The sequence below is a fragment of the Poecilia formosa genome, unplaced genomic scaffold (genome assembly GCF_000485575.1).
Source record: "Poecilia formosa unplaced genomic scaffold, Poecilia_formosa-5.1.2 Scaffold95, whole genome shotgun sequence".
Taxonomy (NCBI): Eukaryota; Metazoa; Chordata; class Actinopteri; order Cyprinodontiformes; family Poeciliidae; genus Poecilia; species Poecilia formosa.
Genome location: NW_006800034.1, coordinates 1351849 through 1366855, shown reverse-complemented (window position 1 = coordinate 1366855; position 15007 = coordinate 1351849). Strand labels below are relative to the sequence as shown.

Genomic DNA, 15007 nt, shown 5'->3' with positions numbered 1-15007 from the left:
CACTTTCTGTGGCCTGTGTTGATACAGTATAACGTCTGAACACTAGATGGCAGCAATGCGCTAATGATAGGCTATTTGCACAGAGTCCTGTGTTGTATTCTGATTTACTTTTTAATTATTATTCACCAGCTTTGTCAGTAAAAAAAAAAGTTATCCTCAGCAAACACATGGTGGGACATTATTAATCTAACTTTGTATCAGTTATATATAACATTTGCTCCGCATTTAAAATTAAAATATGCTTTGACACGTAATTTAACTGTAAAATCTCTAGTTTCTGATTGTCACTAGCGTCTACAGAGGTGTGGCAAGGAAACTGTGAACACACACGAGGGATCTCCTAGAGTTGCTGTGGCGCCACCCTGAAACCTGGCATTCAGGCTATGGTTCCTCCAGCCTGACACAGTGCATCCCGTTTTGGGGGGGGGATCCTCTCATGGCTCCATACAAGTGAACACAAGAGGGATTTCACATGCAGTAATCCGGACCACAGGGATGACTGAGCGAATCCCGGCGGTTCTGTTTCAGTAAGAGACGCAGTCACGCAGCTGTCCTCCTCCAGGGACGACATGATGTCTGCAATAGAGGCCGGCTTGTACCAACCCGCTCAGCTGCTCAGCTGGGTGTACATGTCCTTGCAGGACGCCCCGGGCAGCGCCTTCGACGGCGTTAAGGTCGAGTCGGACTCCTCCACTCGGGACGGGACGGAGCGCATCGCGGCTGATCTGAGCTCCAACTATCTCAGCAACTTCTTCCATCTGAACACTGAGGTACATCATGAAGCGACCACAATGATTCACACTTTGAATGGATGTTTTACGATGTGCATAAAACTTTTTTCCTTTTTTTTTAGCCATAAAAAAACAACAACAAAAAAATGAAAAGAAAAAGAAATCTGTTTCCCATACAATAAATCTCACCTGCTGCACGCCTTTCTTGGGTCGCAATGTATAGTGGGAAATATTTGAACATGCGTTTTGTGCCCAAATGTTTACAGACTTCTGGTGTCAATGTGTGCAAGGTTTTTGGACCTCACCCTTGGTCTGACGAATTTGCACTGAAGAAGACAAACATAGAAAGGGAAATTGAGGCATTTAAGGTTAGAATTATTATGATTTTACTTTTTGTCACACTTGAACACATTTTAATATCTGTCAAAAAAAATATACCAAGAGTAAAACGAAAAGCATTTTTTAAATTATGTTTTCATTTATGAAGTGAATAAAACCAAGTTGACGTTTTGTGAAAAAGTAATTGCCCACCTTAGGCAGAGAGAAAAAAAAAATCCGAACCAGTCAACCAGCATGAAGTAGGCTAAATGATCTCAAAAAGCACCAAGTCATGACCTTATCAGTCTGGAAAGGGACAGAAATGCCTTTTTAAAGGTCCCAGAACTCCATCATCCACAAATAGAGCTTTAGAGGACTTAGATTATACTGAATTTTGAAGAAAGACAAAGAACAGTTGGTCAACATTTAAGTGTGTCTAAAAATCAAAGAGAATAAATCTGTAACAGGGCAAATACAACACTGTAAATTTGACAGCTAACATAAACCGAGTACAGTAATAAAATACAGGACAACAGAATGACTGCACATTTCAATGTCCATAATGCCTTCAGATTAAACAGACAGTATCTGCAGGCTTGTCTTCATGTTTTTCCCCACGGTGCCATAGCACCCGTCTCCTCCACAGGCACAAAGATGCTGTTTATGTCCTGCCACTAGGACCAGTTGGAGTAATGCGTGACAAAGGCATTTTGTTCTTACGAGGAAATGGACACTATTGGGTCACACAGTGAACACAGCAGAGAGTACACATCTGCAGAAATTCAAAAACTGCTGGGTTTCAGCGTTGCAGGGAAAAACAGGGTAATCAATCTGGGTGACGGATGGGACAATGCATGCAAAATGCTCTTCTGCTGCAGAGTCACAACAATGGGTTTTTGTAATTTGGGATACAGGCAGTTCTTCTGTGCAGAGCTGAGATAAATAGCGCTCTAAGGCGGTGCTTCTCAATCTTCTCCAGTGAATACCAAATTTTACAAGGACCATCATCATAAAACAGCAGTACATTTCTGTTATGAAATCATCCCCACTGCAACGCTCGGTGGTGGCAGCGTCATGATGTGGTGGGCACCACTTCATGTTGTTTAAATCTCTTAACTAACATGATGACACTGCTGTTAATTATGCATTGCCAATGTATTCAGAAGTATTTCTAAGTTTCAAGTGGCATAAATAGACATAAAAAAAATCATAAACCTCATCCAGAAGTGGTGAAACAGTGACTAGTGCAATGTAATTTCATTTTTCAGAACCTAAAATTTCCACATTTTAATTTGGAAAACTCAACAGAAAGGTCCCCTGAAGTCACAAATTCCAGTTTAAAAGTTGGAGAGCATAACCAGTGTTGCTTCCCCCTCTCCCCTCCCCTGCCTGTCTTCTTTTTCCTTAAAGGCTTTGACTAAAAGTTTCTACAAAGGCTCCTCTCCATACGGGTCCTTCAGCAACATCGTTGACGGTCTGAACTCTCTGGCGGACCACTTCTCAGATATCTCCCTGTCCCCCGAGACGCACAAACCCAGCAAAAGGCCACCGCCCAACTACTTGTGCCACCTATGCTTCAACAAAGGACACTACATCAAAGACTGCCCTCAGGTGAGGCGTGTGTGTGATGCTGCACATCAGGCAGGAGCAGATCCGCGAACAACCTAATGTGAAACAGCTTGTGTAGTTGTGTGGGCTGTTTGTCGAATACTTTAGAGCTCTTTGTAGAACATATGAAGTGATGTAACGTTAGAAAAATAGATCAAAAGGATTTGACTATGTCCATGAAAGAGTCCAAGATTAAATCCTCCTGCTGTCTTGCACATGCAGGCCTTCGCCCCAGCTTTTAATTCTTCTGAATTTTAACTCTGATGTAAGAATATAATTTGTGCATTATTCTTTTCAGCGCAAAAATAGTTTCTTCAGCACATATTTGAGTTAGATAGACCAGGGCAGGCTGGTAATGAGCAGCAGATGCCAGATTGGATGTGGGAGGCAGCCTTAATGAAAGATGATAGGTTCCTCCGTAGAACTAGGCAAGACCTCCACTCTAAACATGAAAGTAATGTTACCACAGCTTTATGTGCAGCTGTGGTTCCTCATTGATCACGGTCTCAGGGAAGTCCCTGACATTTGTAAGGTGTAATGGAAACAATTAGACGGTGAATATGATTTTTGCGTACCCGTGGAGTCTTAACTTAAACAGTCTCCCAGCATGTTTACCTGCTATAACAAAAGAATCACTGTCTGATGTAAGTCTTTTAAGGGATGACTGTTTTGTCTGTTTAAGTTCATGCCATGGGATCTCAACTTGATCTATGTCTATAGACATTTCCTTTAAGACAAGGACTTGTTGGTGCGCTTCATTTCATAGCTGGGATGTGCGTGGCATCAATATCAAAAAATGTCTGTCAGACTTTCTCCTTCTGATTTTCTGCTATGGAGCAAAATTCATGGTTCTGTAAATGACAGCCCTCTGTGTCCTAAAACAACAAAGCTGACAACTTGCTCGACTGTTTTTTTTTTGTTTTTTTTTTTGTTTTTTATGGTTCCTTTTTTGAAATGCTGTTAATTTTTCATGATGAAACATAATCTTTCAAAAAGGCATTCTTTTTTTGTAAGAACCAAACAAATGAGATTTTATGAGTTTTTTTTTTTTTTTTTTTTTACTAAATTTGGAGCACTTCAAGCCCCCTGGATTCCCCTTTAGAGCTGCCAGACTAGTTAACTGACTTCTTACACATCTGTTATCACCAAAAGTGCATTATTACGGAATAGTTTTAACTACTTGTCCTTTTCATTGCAGGAAACAACCACAATAAAACAACAAAAAAGCACAATGTTTTTGTCTTTGGGTTTTGAGGCTGCGGTTTTGTCCTCATAGCTGAGAATAATGAGAAGTTTGGTCCACTTCCATACAGAATGCAGGTTTTGTAGGAATGTAAGGAAGGAGGAGAAACAGTTTTACAGCGAACTTATATGTTCACAACTATGAACATGTGTCAGTGTCTGTGAAAATAAGACGCTATTTTCAAAGCTGTAGTAATAAACAGTTAATTTTCACTTCTGGTGGTTTATATCTTCTTAAATTGTTCCCATATGTAAAAGAACAACAAAAAAAAAGATGTTTTTTATGAACATCTTTTTTGTTCATGAAAAAGATGTATAACATCTTTAGTATCTGGCACTGTGTTTGTTTTGTAACTTTTTCTCTTAGGTATTTAAAGGTTTGATGAGGTCAGACTTGAGCCACAGATAATCCAGCAGTTAGTGAAGAATGTTTGGGCTTGTTTTGTATTCGCCACCGCTTCGCATCGACTGCAATCCTTTCAGTTTCTAAAATGCACAGCAATGGTAGGGCTCTAAATAAGAGACCTAAGTTATGCTCCTTTTTTTATTGGAGGCTAACCAAAAATGTTTTTTGTCATCAGTGAGAGATTACAATATTTCAGCTCCACGTTGCATCCTGGCATGGATGATTTGAGGTAACGGAAAGAAACATGATTTCTGAGAAAGAATGACATCGCACCAGCAAGTCCCCCTCTGATTGGAGGGGGGTGGGGGGGGAAATAAAGGTTTGCAAGGGGCCTAGTCAAAGTTCTGAATTAATGTCAATTAATATGCCTTGGTATTACCTTTTTTCACATGAGTGTTAAAGACTGATGGCATCTTATTGCATTTATGCAGTCATTGCTGCCACCTCCTGCACTTAAAACCATAAGTAATGTCATAGATCAACAGCACCACACTGAAAAAGTTGGGTTATTTGCTACAGGGACAGATTAAGACACTAAAAGTTGTGTTTCCTTTACACATCATCTTTTGAAATGTGCAAAATCTGGAAACCATTCCTGCAATCTATGGTTTGAGTTCTCCTTTAGAACGATGACGTCTGATATTTTGTCATGTGTTTTTAATAATTCCAATCAAAGAAGATGATTGTGGCATTACAGTCACGACAGAAGGTCTCGTCAGTCGAAGCCACAACAAACCGAGACTATAACTAATGAACAATATGCTTTTTGTTCATGTTGACTGGAATCTGAAGTATTTTGAGCTTGAAACAGCTGAAATCATTCACTGGCTGGGCTTTCTTATTGCAATGTCAGGATGCAAAAACATTTGTTAAAGTTTAATTTGCGATTTAAAAAAAAAAAGTTTGTAAAGCATTGCTTATATTTTAAATGAGGTCAAACTATTATTTGAGGCAATTATGTTTCAGTTATTCTTTGCTAGTAAAGTAGCTAGAGCCTGCTCCTGGTAAGATAATACAGAAAAGTCACAGTGCTGACAGTAACTTATTTACTCCATGCCCTTCCATGTGGGAAGGGCATGGAGTAAATAAGTGGAGCATTGTTTCTGTGGAACCAAAGGTCAGGAAGTCAGGCCGCATTGTTCGCACATCTCCGTTGGCCGGAGTCATCTCCGTCTCTCTCTGCTAGCACTGAGAAGCAACCGTCAGACATGACATTCGCAAACAACCAAAGCAGCTGCCCGGAGACCGCCAGATCGGCTGCGTGTTTTTGGAAACACTGGGTCGTGCAGGAAGAGGGTGTATGTCTTTTTCAGCTACAGTTTAATCATGTTTGAATGGAGGGAAGAGCCTGCCTGGATAATCAGTCCGAACAGGGAAACTTCTGATAACCGCAGAAGGAATTCCTTGATTTATTTTTGGTCTTTGAAAGTGAACAGAGATATTTAAAGTTATAACTTGCTTGCTTGCTGTGTTTTCTTTTTTCCACCTTACCATGCTGGTTTATTTGCTAAAATGTTCAAATTTGGAGTCATTTGCCCAGAGTACTGGAGTGCCTTCTTCCCCAGACCTGCTGTGTCCCCTGCATTTAGAGCCAATTTGAAAAAGACATTTTTTATGGTTTTCTTTCAGCAGTGGCTCTTTCTAGTTGCCACTTGTCAATACTGGTTATATTGGGTTAAAAGAGGGGAAAACACAAGTGCATGCCACACTTTCTTATTCCTAAAAATTGTACCCTCTGTACTATCCTTCCACTTTACAATGATGGACTACTATGTGTTGGTTTATCACATAAAATCACAATAAAATCACAATAAAATAGCAAAGAAAGACAAGAACAGTCCTGAATGGTCACATTGCTCGGCTCACATTTTTAACAAGTGATGCTGGTTGATGTTGGCATTTTATATTCGTTGAATAAATCTCTATTAAATATAAAATATGTGTTCAGTTGTCTTTAAACAGTTAACTTCATTCTAGGTCTTTACCTCTCACAGGACGTAAATGTTTAGCTTTGCAAAGTGGAAACAGGTGGGGAAATCCTTGCGTAGCTCTGCCAAGCATTTTTCTTTTTTTTTCTTTTTTCAAAAAAGTCCCCAATTATTTATTATTTATTATCCACAAAGCAATGCCAAGAATATAAATGAGTAATTGTTTTCTAACCTGCATGGGGATCTGAGAAACATGAAACACAACAGAGCTAGTTTCTATGGCAACCAGTGCAGCTGCCAACTTAGGCATCACAATGTGATGATGATGATTTTTCAGCTTATCCTGTTGCGTTTTTGGTTTCGGCTCACTGGAGAATTTGTTTGTGGACATTTTAAAAAGTTAAATGGTTGAATGCACTGTATTTATCTGCACTGACTGAACTGGGATCAGTTTGGAGTCTATATTTTATGCAAAAATTTGGCACACATTCTTTGAAGGATTTCAGCTGCGCTTTCTTTTTGGGACTTAAGTTTTTTTTCTTTTTTTTTTCTTTTTTAGAAAACATAGGAGATTTGTTGAATTCATAGGTTAGTGAGAATTTCTGCCTATTCATTTTGGAATTTCTAAAGTAAGGCTCTGTTAGATCTTTTAATATCTCACCTCCAAGATAAATCTGTTGGTGAGGAACCGAGACCAAATTGGACTTTTAAAACGTAAAAATAACTCCAACCTAAAACAAAAAAAAAATGTCATAGTAGTTTACGTGAGATCCTTTTTTTTTATTAAATCACATTTCATTTTATTTTCACCATAAAACATCGGAACACAATGCACAAATCATTCACAGCAGCGGCAGGAGCATAAATAATCAGGAAAAAACTAAATTATAGCAAATACCGTAACATTGACACTTGCAGCAAAATGTAAAAAAAAAAAAAAAATCATAACATTAACTCAAAGTAAAATTTATTTGTATTTTCAATCTAACCTTTTTTTGTCCAGGAGTGCATTTTTGAGCAATTTGATAACTGCACCTTATTTTCCAGCCATGTGCCTAAAAGCAGATGGGATTAGCCAGTCAGAGTTCTTCCTCTGAGTTTGCAACTTCATCTAAAATACCTAAAATACTGTTTTGCTAATGACAGTATTTTAATTAAATGTAATCTTAGTATAACTGTCGTTGCAGGTTCATGGCCGGGTGGTCAGTATTTCTAGCAGGCACCACAAAGGCGATGTCAAACAACCACGCACACACACATTTAGAAAGATCAGTTAACTTAGCAGCCATGTTAGATTTAGATAGAATTGAATTCAACGTTAAACTGTAGTGCAACACTTATTTCTGCTGTTTTGTTTTTTTTGTTGTTTTTACTCTCACTGATAGCCCCTTTATCTGTCTTATCGGTTCTCTGTAAGCTGTCTGTTGTTTTTTGCCACCAATCTGCTGAGTACAGCGAGCGAGATAGAGAAAACCCTGGAATGTGGGGCAGATAGACTCCCTTTGATAATCTGTGTCCGTCATCCCTCTGCGCTAATGAACTTACCCAGGGGTTTGCGTGTTTAACTGTTTAAAATGAGTTTCACAAACTGAACTACACTCAGAATCTTAGATGCAACCCAAAGGTTCACAAAAAATAAAGTCTCAGTGTCGTGACTATGCATCAAGATCACAAACTAAAACCCTGGACAGGACTGAGGCTTCTCAATGACATTGTTTGCATTTATGCAAATTGTATTAGTCAGACTCAGTTATTTAGAGCAAATGTTCATTTCTTAAATCTTTCCTGTTCTTTTTGAAGCTAAAAATAGGGAATATGTGCTCTTATAGTGAAATGTTTGCTGTTGACTCAAATTCAAAGTGCATCTTTTGAATAAAAACTGCTACTCAATATCTATTTATTTTGTTTATTTGTGCTGGTGTTGATATTTCGCATATTCCATTGTTTTTTTCTATGTCAATATATTTTTTCATGCATAGAAAGTCTACAGATTTAAATAGTTTGAATAAACTGTTTTTCCCCCTTTTTTTTATCAACTTAAAAACAAAACAAAGTTTGATCAATATCAGTTCTACTGCTAATCTGTCACCCTTAGGCAACATACAACAAATGCAGATACATTTTGTTTCTATAGCAATTTCAAGCTGCAGGGAGCCCCAAAGGTTAAATGTGTTTTCTCTGATTTCATTTCTTCTTTTATGGGTGAACAACAAAATGGAGCAAATATTAAACTGAACACATTGTCTTCACTAAACCTTCTGACTTTCTTTAAATGCTCATGTTTCCAACTCGACTCTTCTTTGTCTGCCAGCCCACCTGCCTCTGCCAATCACTCTTTGTGAAACACAATGCTGGTTTACAGCTGTATATGTCATCAGCATGAAGCTTAGTCTGACTCCAGACTGAGCAGAGTGCATACTGGCAACAAAATCCTTCTCGCAGTAAAAGAACCGATGTGGGAGAAATGGACACTAAGAAGTATAATTTGTGTGACTGTGTGTATGTGGGAATCAGCTGGGTTAAAGATTTTTATTTATTTATTTTTTTTTTAAGTTGTACTAATCCTGTCAGGAATTGGAATGCGCAAGCTTAGAGAAAGATCGGGCCAAGGGTGGCATTTGATACATTAATGTGTCTGTAAGAAGAACTTATGACCTTGAATTGTGAAACTAAAGTATTTAATTCAAAGTCATTATGAAAAGAACTGGCAGTATATTAACCAGGATGAACAGTAGCGCAAAAGATAGCAGTATCGCCTTATTATGGTGCATTAAACTGTTAAATTTCTGTTATTAATGGTTAATAACTATAGAAAAGGTGTGAAAAGTTATTTATTGCCAGTTTGGCAATTATTTATGTTTACAGTTCTGTATGTCCAAAAACAAAAAGCCTGTTAGAGAGGGCAAATAAGTTTTCAGGTATATTTCATTTAGAGTTGCTGCTCAAGTTATTTTGTGACAAGCCAACAATATCACAATAGGGGATGTATTTTTATTTACCTCACTCAAATAATGTACTGAAATATAATTTTGGATAAAAACAAAAAAAATTCTGAAATTATTCTGCTGCAGTTAGCCACATTTATGAGGTTCAGTAGCAATTCTTAAGCCCAAGAGTCATGCTAAAGGGAAAAAAAAAAATCTGTCTACAATTAATCAATATATATATATTTTTAAAACTGACATTCATTTACTTTTTGTCAAAGCCATAGAAACTCTGTTATTTAACTTGGATTAGGAGTCAAAACAGATGGACCTGCTGCAGCAGATGTCAGTCCAGGCATTCATCTGGAGTTTTGCTTCGGTGATAGCTGGGTTTCTCCATCATACTGTGGGGGTCTGATACAATTTAAACTCAGTAAGAAAGAGAGAGAGACAGAGAGAGAGAGAGAGAGAGACGGCACTCAGGGTTTGTTAGTGTTGAGTAATTGACCGCATGGTGTCCCATGGGTCTCTGTTAACCAGGTTGAACGCCTCATGGAAGCATGAGAGTGAATGACCTAAAGAGAAAGGTGTGTGTGTGTGTGCGTGTGTGTGTGTGTTTCGGAGGGGGGGATTTGGACTGGTCCATTGTTTGTCCTGATGATTTCCAGATGATGGTAACTACCTCCTGGGCCTCTCTCACTGGGGTGAATGGATTTTGTCCAAGTTTATCTGCTGCAGCTTTAAAATCCCTTCATATTTGCTGCTCTTAATTTAAAGTGCCAGATATGATTTGTGGTTGTTGTTTTTTTCCCCCATTTTAGTTCATCACATAAGTTTTCAACCTTCAATCCATTTTCTATGTTTGTGGTGAACATTGGGAGCAACTACAAGTTTTCTAGCCTTTATCAGAAAGTCATGCCTTCCTCAGAAGGACGAAACACCTAAAACGTCTTTTTAATCAGTAGCCAAACATTTAAGCCTTTTGTTTGTTTCAGGTCCTGTAAACGACTGAGCTGCACAAGTTTTACCAGGTATTTGTGTTTAGCACAAAACAGCCAGCCTGAGTTCTTAAACTCTGAAAATATTTAAAATGCATCGCAAAACTATTCATACGCATTGAACTTTTGAAAATTTTGTGACGTTAAAACCACAAACTTTTATTTTTTTATTGAATAATTGCAACAAGATTTTGGGGGTATGTCTCTGCCAGCTTTTTACATTAACAAGTGTTGCTAAATAGGTTAAGTTCAGTTAGTTTGGCTGGAGATCATCTGTTTACTCCAATTTTCAATTATTTACTCAGTCTTTTTGTGCTTTGGTTTTCATTTGTGTTTGTATTCTGATCATTTTTGGGTTGTTTATTGTTATTTGGATATTAGTGTATTCAAATCATTCCTCAGAGCTTGCTTCTTTAATTTCTTCTGTTCTCTGTGCAATTTTGTTCATACCTTGGACTACCTTCATTTGGTGGTTAGAGACCCCAAACGTCCACGAATAGTTGAATTATTTGAGACCCTCCTTGAAAAACGCTTTTAGCTGCCCATTTGAATAGTTCAAACACCAAAACTACCTTATCATTAATACACGGTGGAAACCATTTGGCACCTTCATAGAGACACACATGCACACATGCACAATCTTCTTTGTCTCCTCTCTTGGAGATACAACCAATCAATGCCAAAGAAAAACGATTGGTGTTCCAGGATTGGCTGCTTTCCAAATGCCAGCTAATAATTAAGTCAAGCAGCACTAAACAAAAGCACTATATCTTCCCAAGCTGCTTTTTTCTTTTGAATATTTTACTTATCTCTCCAAAAGAAAAACAAAACAAAACACATCAGCTAATAGCTGAACTTTCCACAATGAATTTGAAGTTATGTTCCAGAAAAAAAAAAATTTCTGAAAATAGGTAAATTTGTCAACAGGCAGGGAATGCGCTGTAATTCCATGCTCAATATTCTTTCCCAGCTGTTCAGCATTTTCCTGATCATACTTACCCGGTTCCCATGTCTCTAATCAAACATCATCAGGATGTAGGCTCATTGGTTTCTTTTCTCTCTCCTTGTTTCTTCCACTATGCTCACATCTTCTCTTCTCCATGTGGCAACCCTGGAAGATTCTCTGTTCTCATGAAATCCTCAAATCATTAACTTCCGCATTCGTGTTTCTATCAAGCGCTATTATAATAAAACGTTTTTTAAGTACTAAATGTTACTTTTTAGGTGAATTTTGAAAGCAATAGTTGTCGTGAATTTTACTAACAGGTATCTGAGTAAAGGGAACTGAATAAGTTTTTTTTTTTTTTAAATAAGTTGAAACCATTTACAACCATGTGCTACCTACTGTGTGTTGATGCGTCTCAGAACATTCCAATAAAGTACAATGAAATTTGTGGTTGTAGCGAGACAAAACGTGAAAATATAATGTATATTGCCCTTTTTTTTGCAAGACACTGTGTCTTGATACCTGATCCTGCTTCTATTTATATTAAACACAAAAAGCCCTGCCTTCACTCAGCTTCCCCTGTGTTCCTTTCAGTGTCTCCACTGTATCAGGTCAAAAGTGTGAGCTTCATTTGTTGGCTGTCAGTGCGTGACATCTTTGATGGAACCTGTATAAACTCTCCGGTGTTTGACGGCTCTTGTTGCCCCGTGGGCTCCACAATTTAGGCACAGTCTGTTTGTTTTACTCTGAAGAGTGAAAGCTGCTTCCTCCCGCAGGAAGATGATGAGCTGTCCACTGTCGCCGCAGGCGCCTGAGAAAGTGTGATCTTCTTGTCAGATGTGACCCTCCCCGAAGTGCCTCATGGTGGCCGAACGATGCAAGCGCAAGCCTGAAAAGGTTTCGCTGAGGCCCTGGCAGTCATAGGCCTGACATGTTTTGTTAAGCAGATGCTGTCCTGGAAATGACTAAAATAATCTGTGATGTGTTGGAGGGGTGGGGGAACGAGAGCTTTGTGTTTAGATGCGATGCAGATTCAGTCTCATGTTTTTAATTTGAAGCGTTCTTGACGAGGTTCTTTTTTTGTGGCTCAGTTTGGGATTTTTGTCACGTTCAAAACGTGTAGAGTTCATCTGGGTTTTATTTCCTCCCTCCTAAGATCTTTGCATTCTGATTGGGGAACTAGGTCCAGCTGGGAGGGATGACTTAGACCCTGAGGTATTTGTCCTATGGCATAGGGGCCTCTCCCTTTGGCCCCCACTTCTGGCTGTGGACTCTTTCACGTCCCCTGGGACCACAGCTGGAGGCAGAAGGGTTATTTATAAAGGGGAAGCTTAAACTCTTTATTTTCCTCTGACAAATAAATTACAATATATTCTGAAAAAAAAAAAATAGTTTCCATAACTTTAAATCCCTCCACACAATAAGATCTCTTTGTGTAATCTAAGGATCGCTCAGAACCATGAGGTTTAATCAGACATCAAAGCAGAGAGTGTTTCCTTTACTCCGATTTAGAAACCATAAATAATCGTCTCATTCCGGAGACAAAACTTGACTCTCTTGACCACCAACAGGGCAGCTCTGGCTTCCCATTGCAATCACACAGAGCTTTGAATTGGCTCTGGTCCAAAGAAACCAAACAGGTCCTTCAGTCTGCAGAGGAAGGTGGAGATAGGCGAAAGCTAAAATGTTTGCAAAGCTGTTGAAGGTTATGTCTCTCAGCTGGGCCCCACTGAAGCTCAGTAAAGAAAGTGTCTGTCAGTTACAGCGCATGGCAAAAAGTACCTCGATGCATTTTCTTGTAATCTAGTTTGAAAACCAACAAAAAGTGGTGCATGATTCCACACGATCTCCAAAGCTTTTGACAAAGAGTGGCATGCATATGTAATCCATCTCAGTTTACCCTGACTCCCATAAATTTCACTTCTTTTTCCCCATTTAGTCTGACAAAAAATATTATAATAATGATGTTTGTGGTTGTAAGAGGATGAAAAAAACATTTCTGAATATTTTCATGTCCAAGTTCAATTCAAATGAGTCCCAAATTAACAAATCGCTTATTTTGACATGCATTAGAAGAATAAAGTACATCAGATGTTAAGTGCTTTTTATTGTGTTGGCTGCATAGTGTTTTTCCAACTTGGCTCCTGACACCTTCTGATATTCTGCAACAGCAGAGATACAAAGCACTTCATTTTGTTTAAGCTTATATTCCTTATTTATTAAATGTGCTTTAATACTATTGTTTTAATAGATTAAATCATGTTTTGCTTTATTCATGTAACAGATTAATCTGCTAAAGCTGTTTAGTATCTTGTCTGTACAATCTGCATTTTTTTTACATATTTATCCAACAATGAGGTTCCTAGCAGCTGTTTTTCCAACTGTTTTCCAGGCTCGACCCAAAGGTGAAGGCCTGACCCCGTATCAGGGAAAGAAGAGATGCTTCGGGGAATATAAATGCCCTAAATGCAAGAGGAAGTGGATGAGCGGCAACTCCTGGGCCAACATGGGACAGGAGTGTATCAAGTGCCACATCAACGTTTACCCTCACAAGCAGGTAAAAGTGTGCGTCTGAGTGTATCGGTAGTCTTAGCCGGTTGGATGAAATCTGTTGCCAGTTGATTTTGTGATGTTAGAATTGGTACCCATTTCCAGCGAAGGGCATTTTAGAGGAACCAATTCACCTAACATGTTTTTTTTTTTTTGGAAAGACAAGAAAACAAATATTTGTGGTGATTTTCAGAAGAGTCGTTTTTCGCCTGCCATATCTAACAATCTGAGAAACAATTAAGTTTTAAGTGTGATAAACGCTGCTTTTAAAATAAATATTTTCCTTTCATTTTGTAATTTTCCCACTGCTATCTGTTGGTCTGTTCCATAAAATCCCAATAAAGTGCATAGGATTTGATCAAACACAACCAAAGTTTTACATTTGCGAGCCCGTTTAGTGCATCGATTTCTTGCTTTCAGAGACCTCTGGAGAAACCAGATGGGTTGGACGTGTCAGACCAGAGCAAGGAACATCCCCAGCACCTGTGTGAAAAATGCAAAGTCCTCGGCTACTACTGCCGCCGCGTGCAGTAGGACGCTCTGCCTCTCCTCGCCGAGCGTAGACTCCTTCGGAACATTCACCGTTCCATATTTGACCATTTAAAACAAGTAATAATGAATCATTTCTGTACTGTAATGAATCTAACATAAGTGTCATGAAATAGGCTTTCCGAAAAATTCATCTCAGTGGAATGAGGTGGGTTCTTTTAGGTGACTCTCGTTATCTTCATGTGAAATCTCATCTGTTACCAAAGAACTGAGTTACTGTGAATTTTAAGCAAGATTATCTCTGTCTGTTTCGACACGACAGAATGGAGTTTCAGATCAAAAAAGTCTTATACGTGTTTGTATATTTCCAAACTAATTCACTGTAAATGTAATCATGTTTTCTGTATAAAATATGCAAGTGTTTACTAAGAAGTGTATGCAGTATTAGTGTGTTTCTGCTGTTATCAGTACTGGTGGGTACATCTTTTTTTTTTTTTATGTTTTGCTGCGTATTACACATTTGAGATGAATATATTTGACTGAATCGTCAAGTCTTACTGTGATTGTTAGGAACACACCGGCCTGGTGTTTCAGATTGATACACTTTATTAACATAGGAAGCTATAACGGATGTATAAAAGACACAGCGCTAGCTATACTCACCAAAGTGCCCTTAAGGATGTAAGATGGTACTTGTTGCTTGGGACCAAAGAAGGGATAAAAACCTGAAATGCAGCAGATGTGAGGCAATAATCACACTTTTTTTTTTTTTTTACTGAAATCATAAAACAAATATGTGAAGTTCAAAATAATGTGCCTTATTTGAATAACAAACAAATCCCTCGAGTATTTTGACATTGAAACGCT

At 38.4% G+C, this 15007-nt stretch overlaps 1 protein-coding gene across 2 annotated transcripts; it reads left to right on the top strand.

The window, feature by feature from the left end:
• Positions 1–15003, top strand: LOC103142310 (zinc finger CCHC domain-containing protein 24-like). 2 transcript variants are annotated; one of them, XM_007558313.2, is made up of 5 exons: positions 1–770; positions 998–1099; positions 2460–2660; positions 13494–13658; positions 14072–15003. In XM_007558313.2, the coding sequence occupies exons 1-5, from the start codon at positions 570–572 to the stop codon at positions 14183–14185; spliced, it is 783 nt and encodes a 260-aa protein (XP_007558375.1). In that variant the 5' UTR covers positions 1–569; the 3' UTR covers positions 14186–15003. The 2 variants fall into 2 exon arrangements, with proteins under 2 accessions (XP_007558375.1, XP_007558376.1); XM_007558314.2 differs by lacking the exon at positions 998–1099 and having other exon boundaries at positions 24–770.
• The last annotated feature ends 4 nt before the right edge of the window (positions 15004–15007 follow it).

Excerpts from the sequence above, each read along its gene's own strand:
- LOC103142310 (XM_007558313.2), top strand. The coding sequence starts at position 570 with ATGATGTCTGCAATAGAGGCCGGCTTGTACCAACCCGCTCAGCTGCTC. Across the intron at positions 771-997 it reads TCTTCCATCTGAACACTGAG|ACTTCTGGTGTCAATGTGTG; the intron begins GTACATCATGAA and ends AAATGTTTACAG. Across the intron at positions 13,659-14,071 it reads ACGTTTACCCTCACAAGCAG|AGACCTCTGGAGAAACCAGA; the intron begins GTAAAAGTGTGC and ends TCTTGCTTTCAG.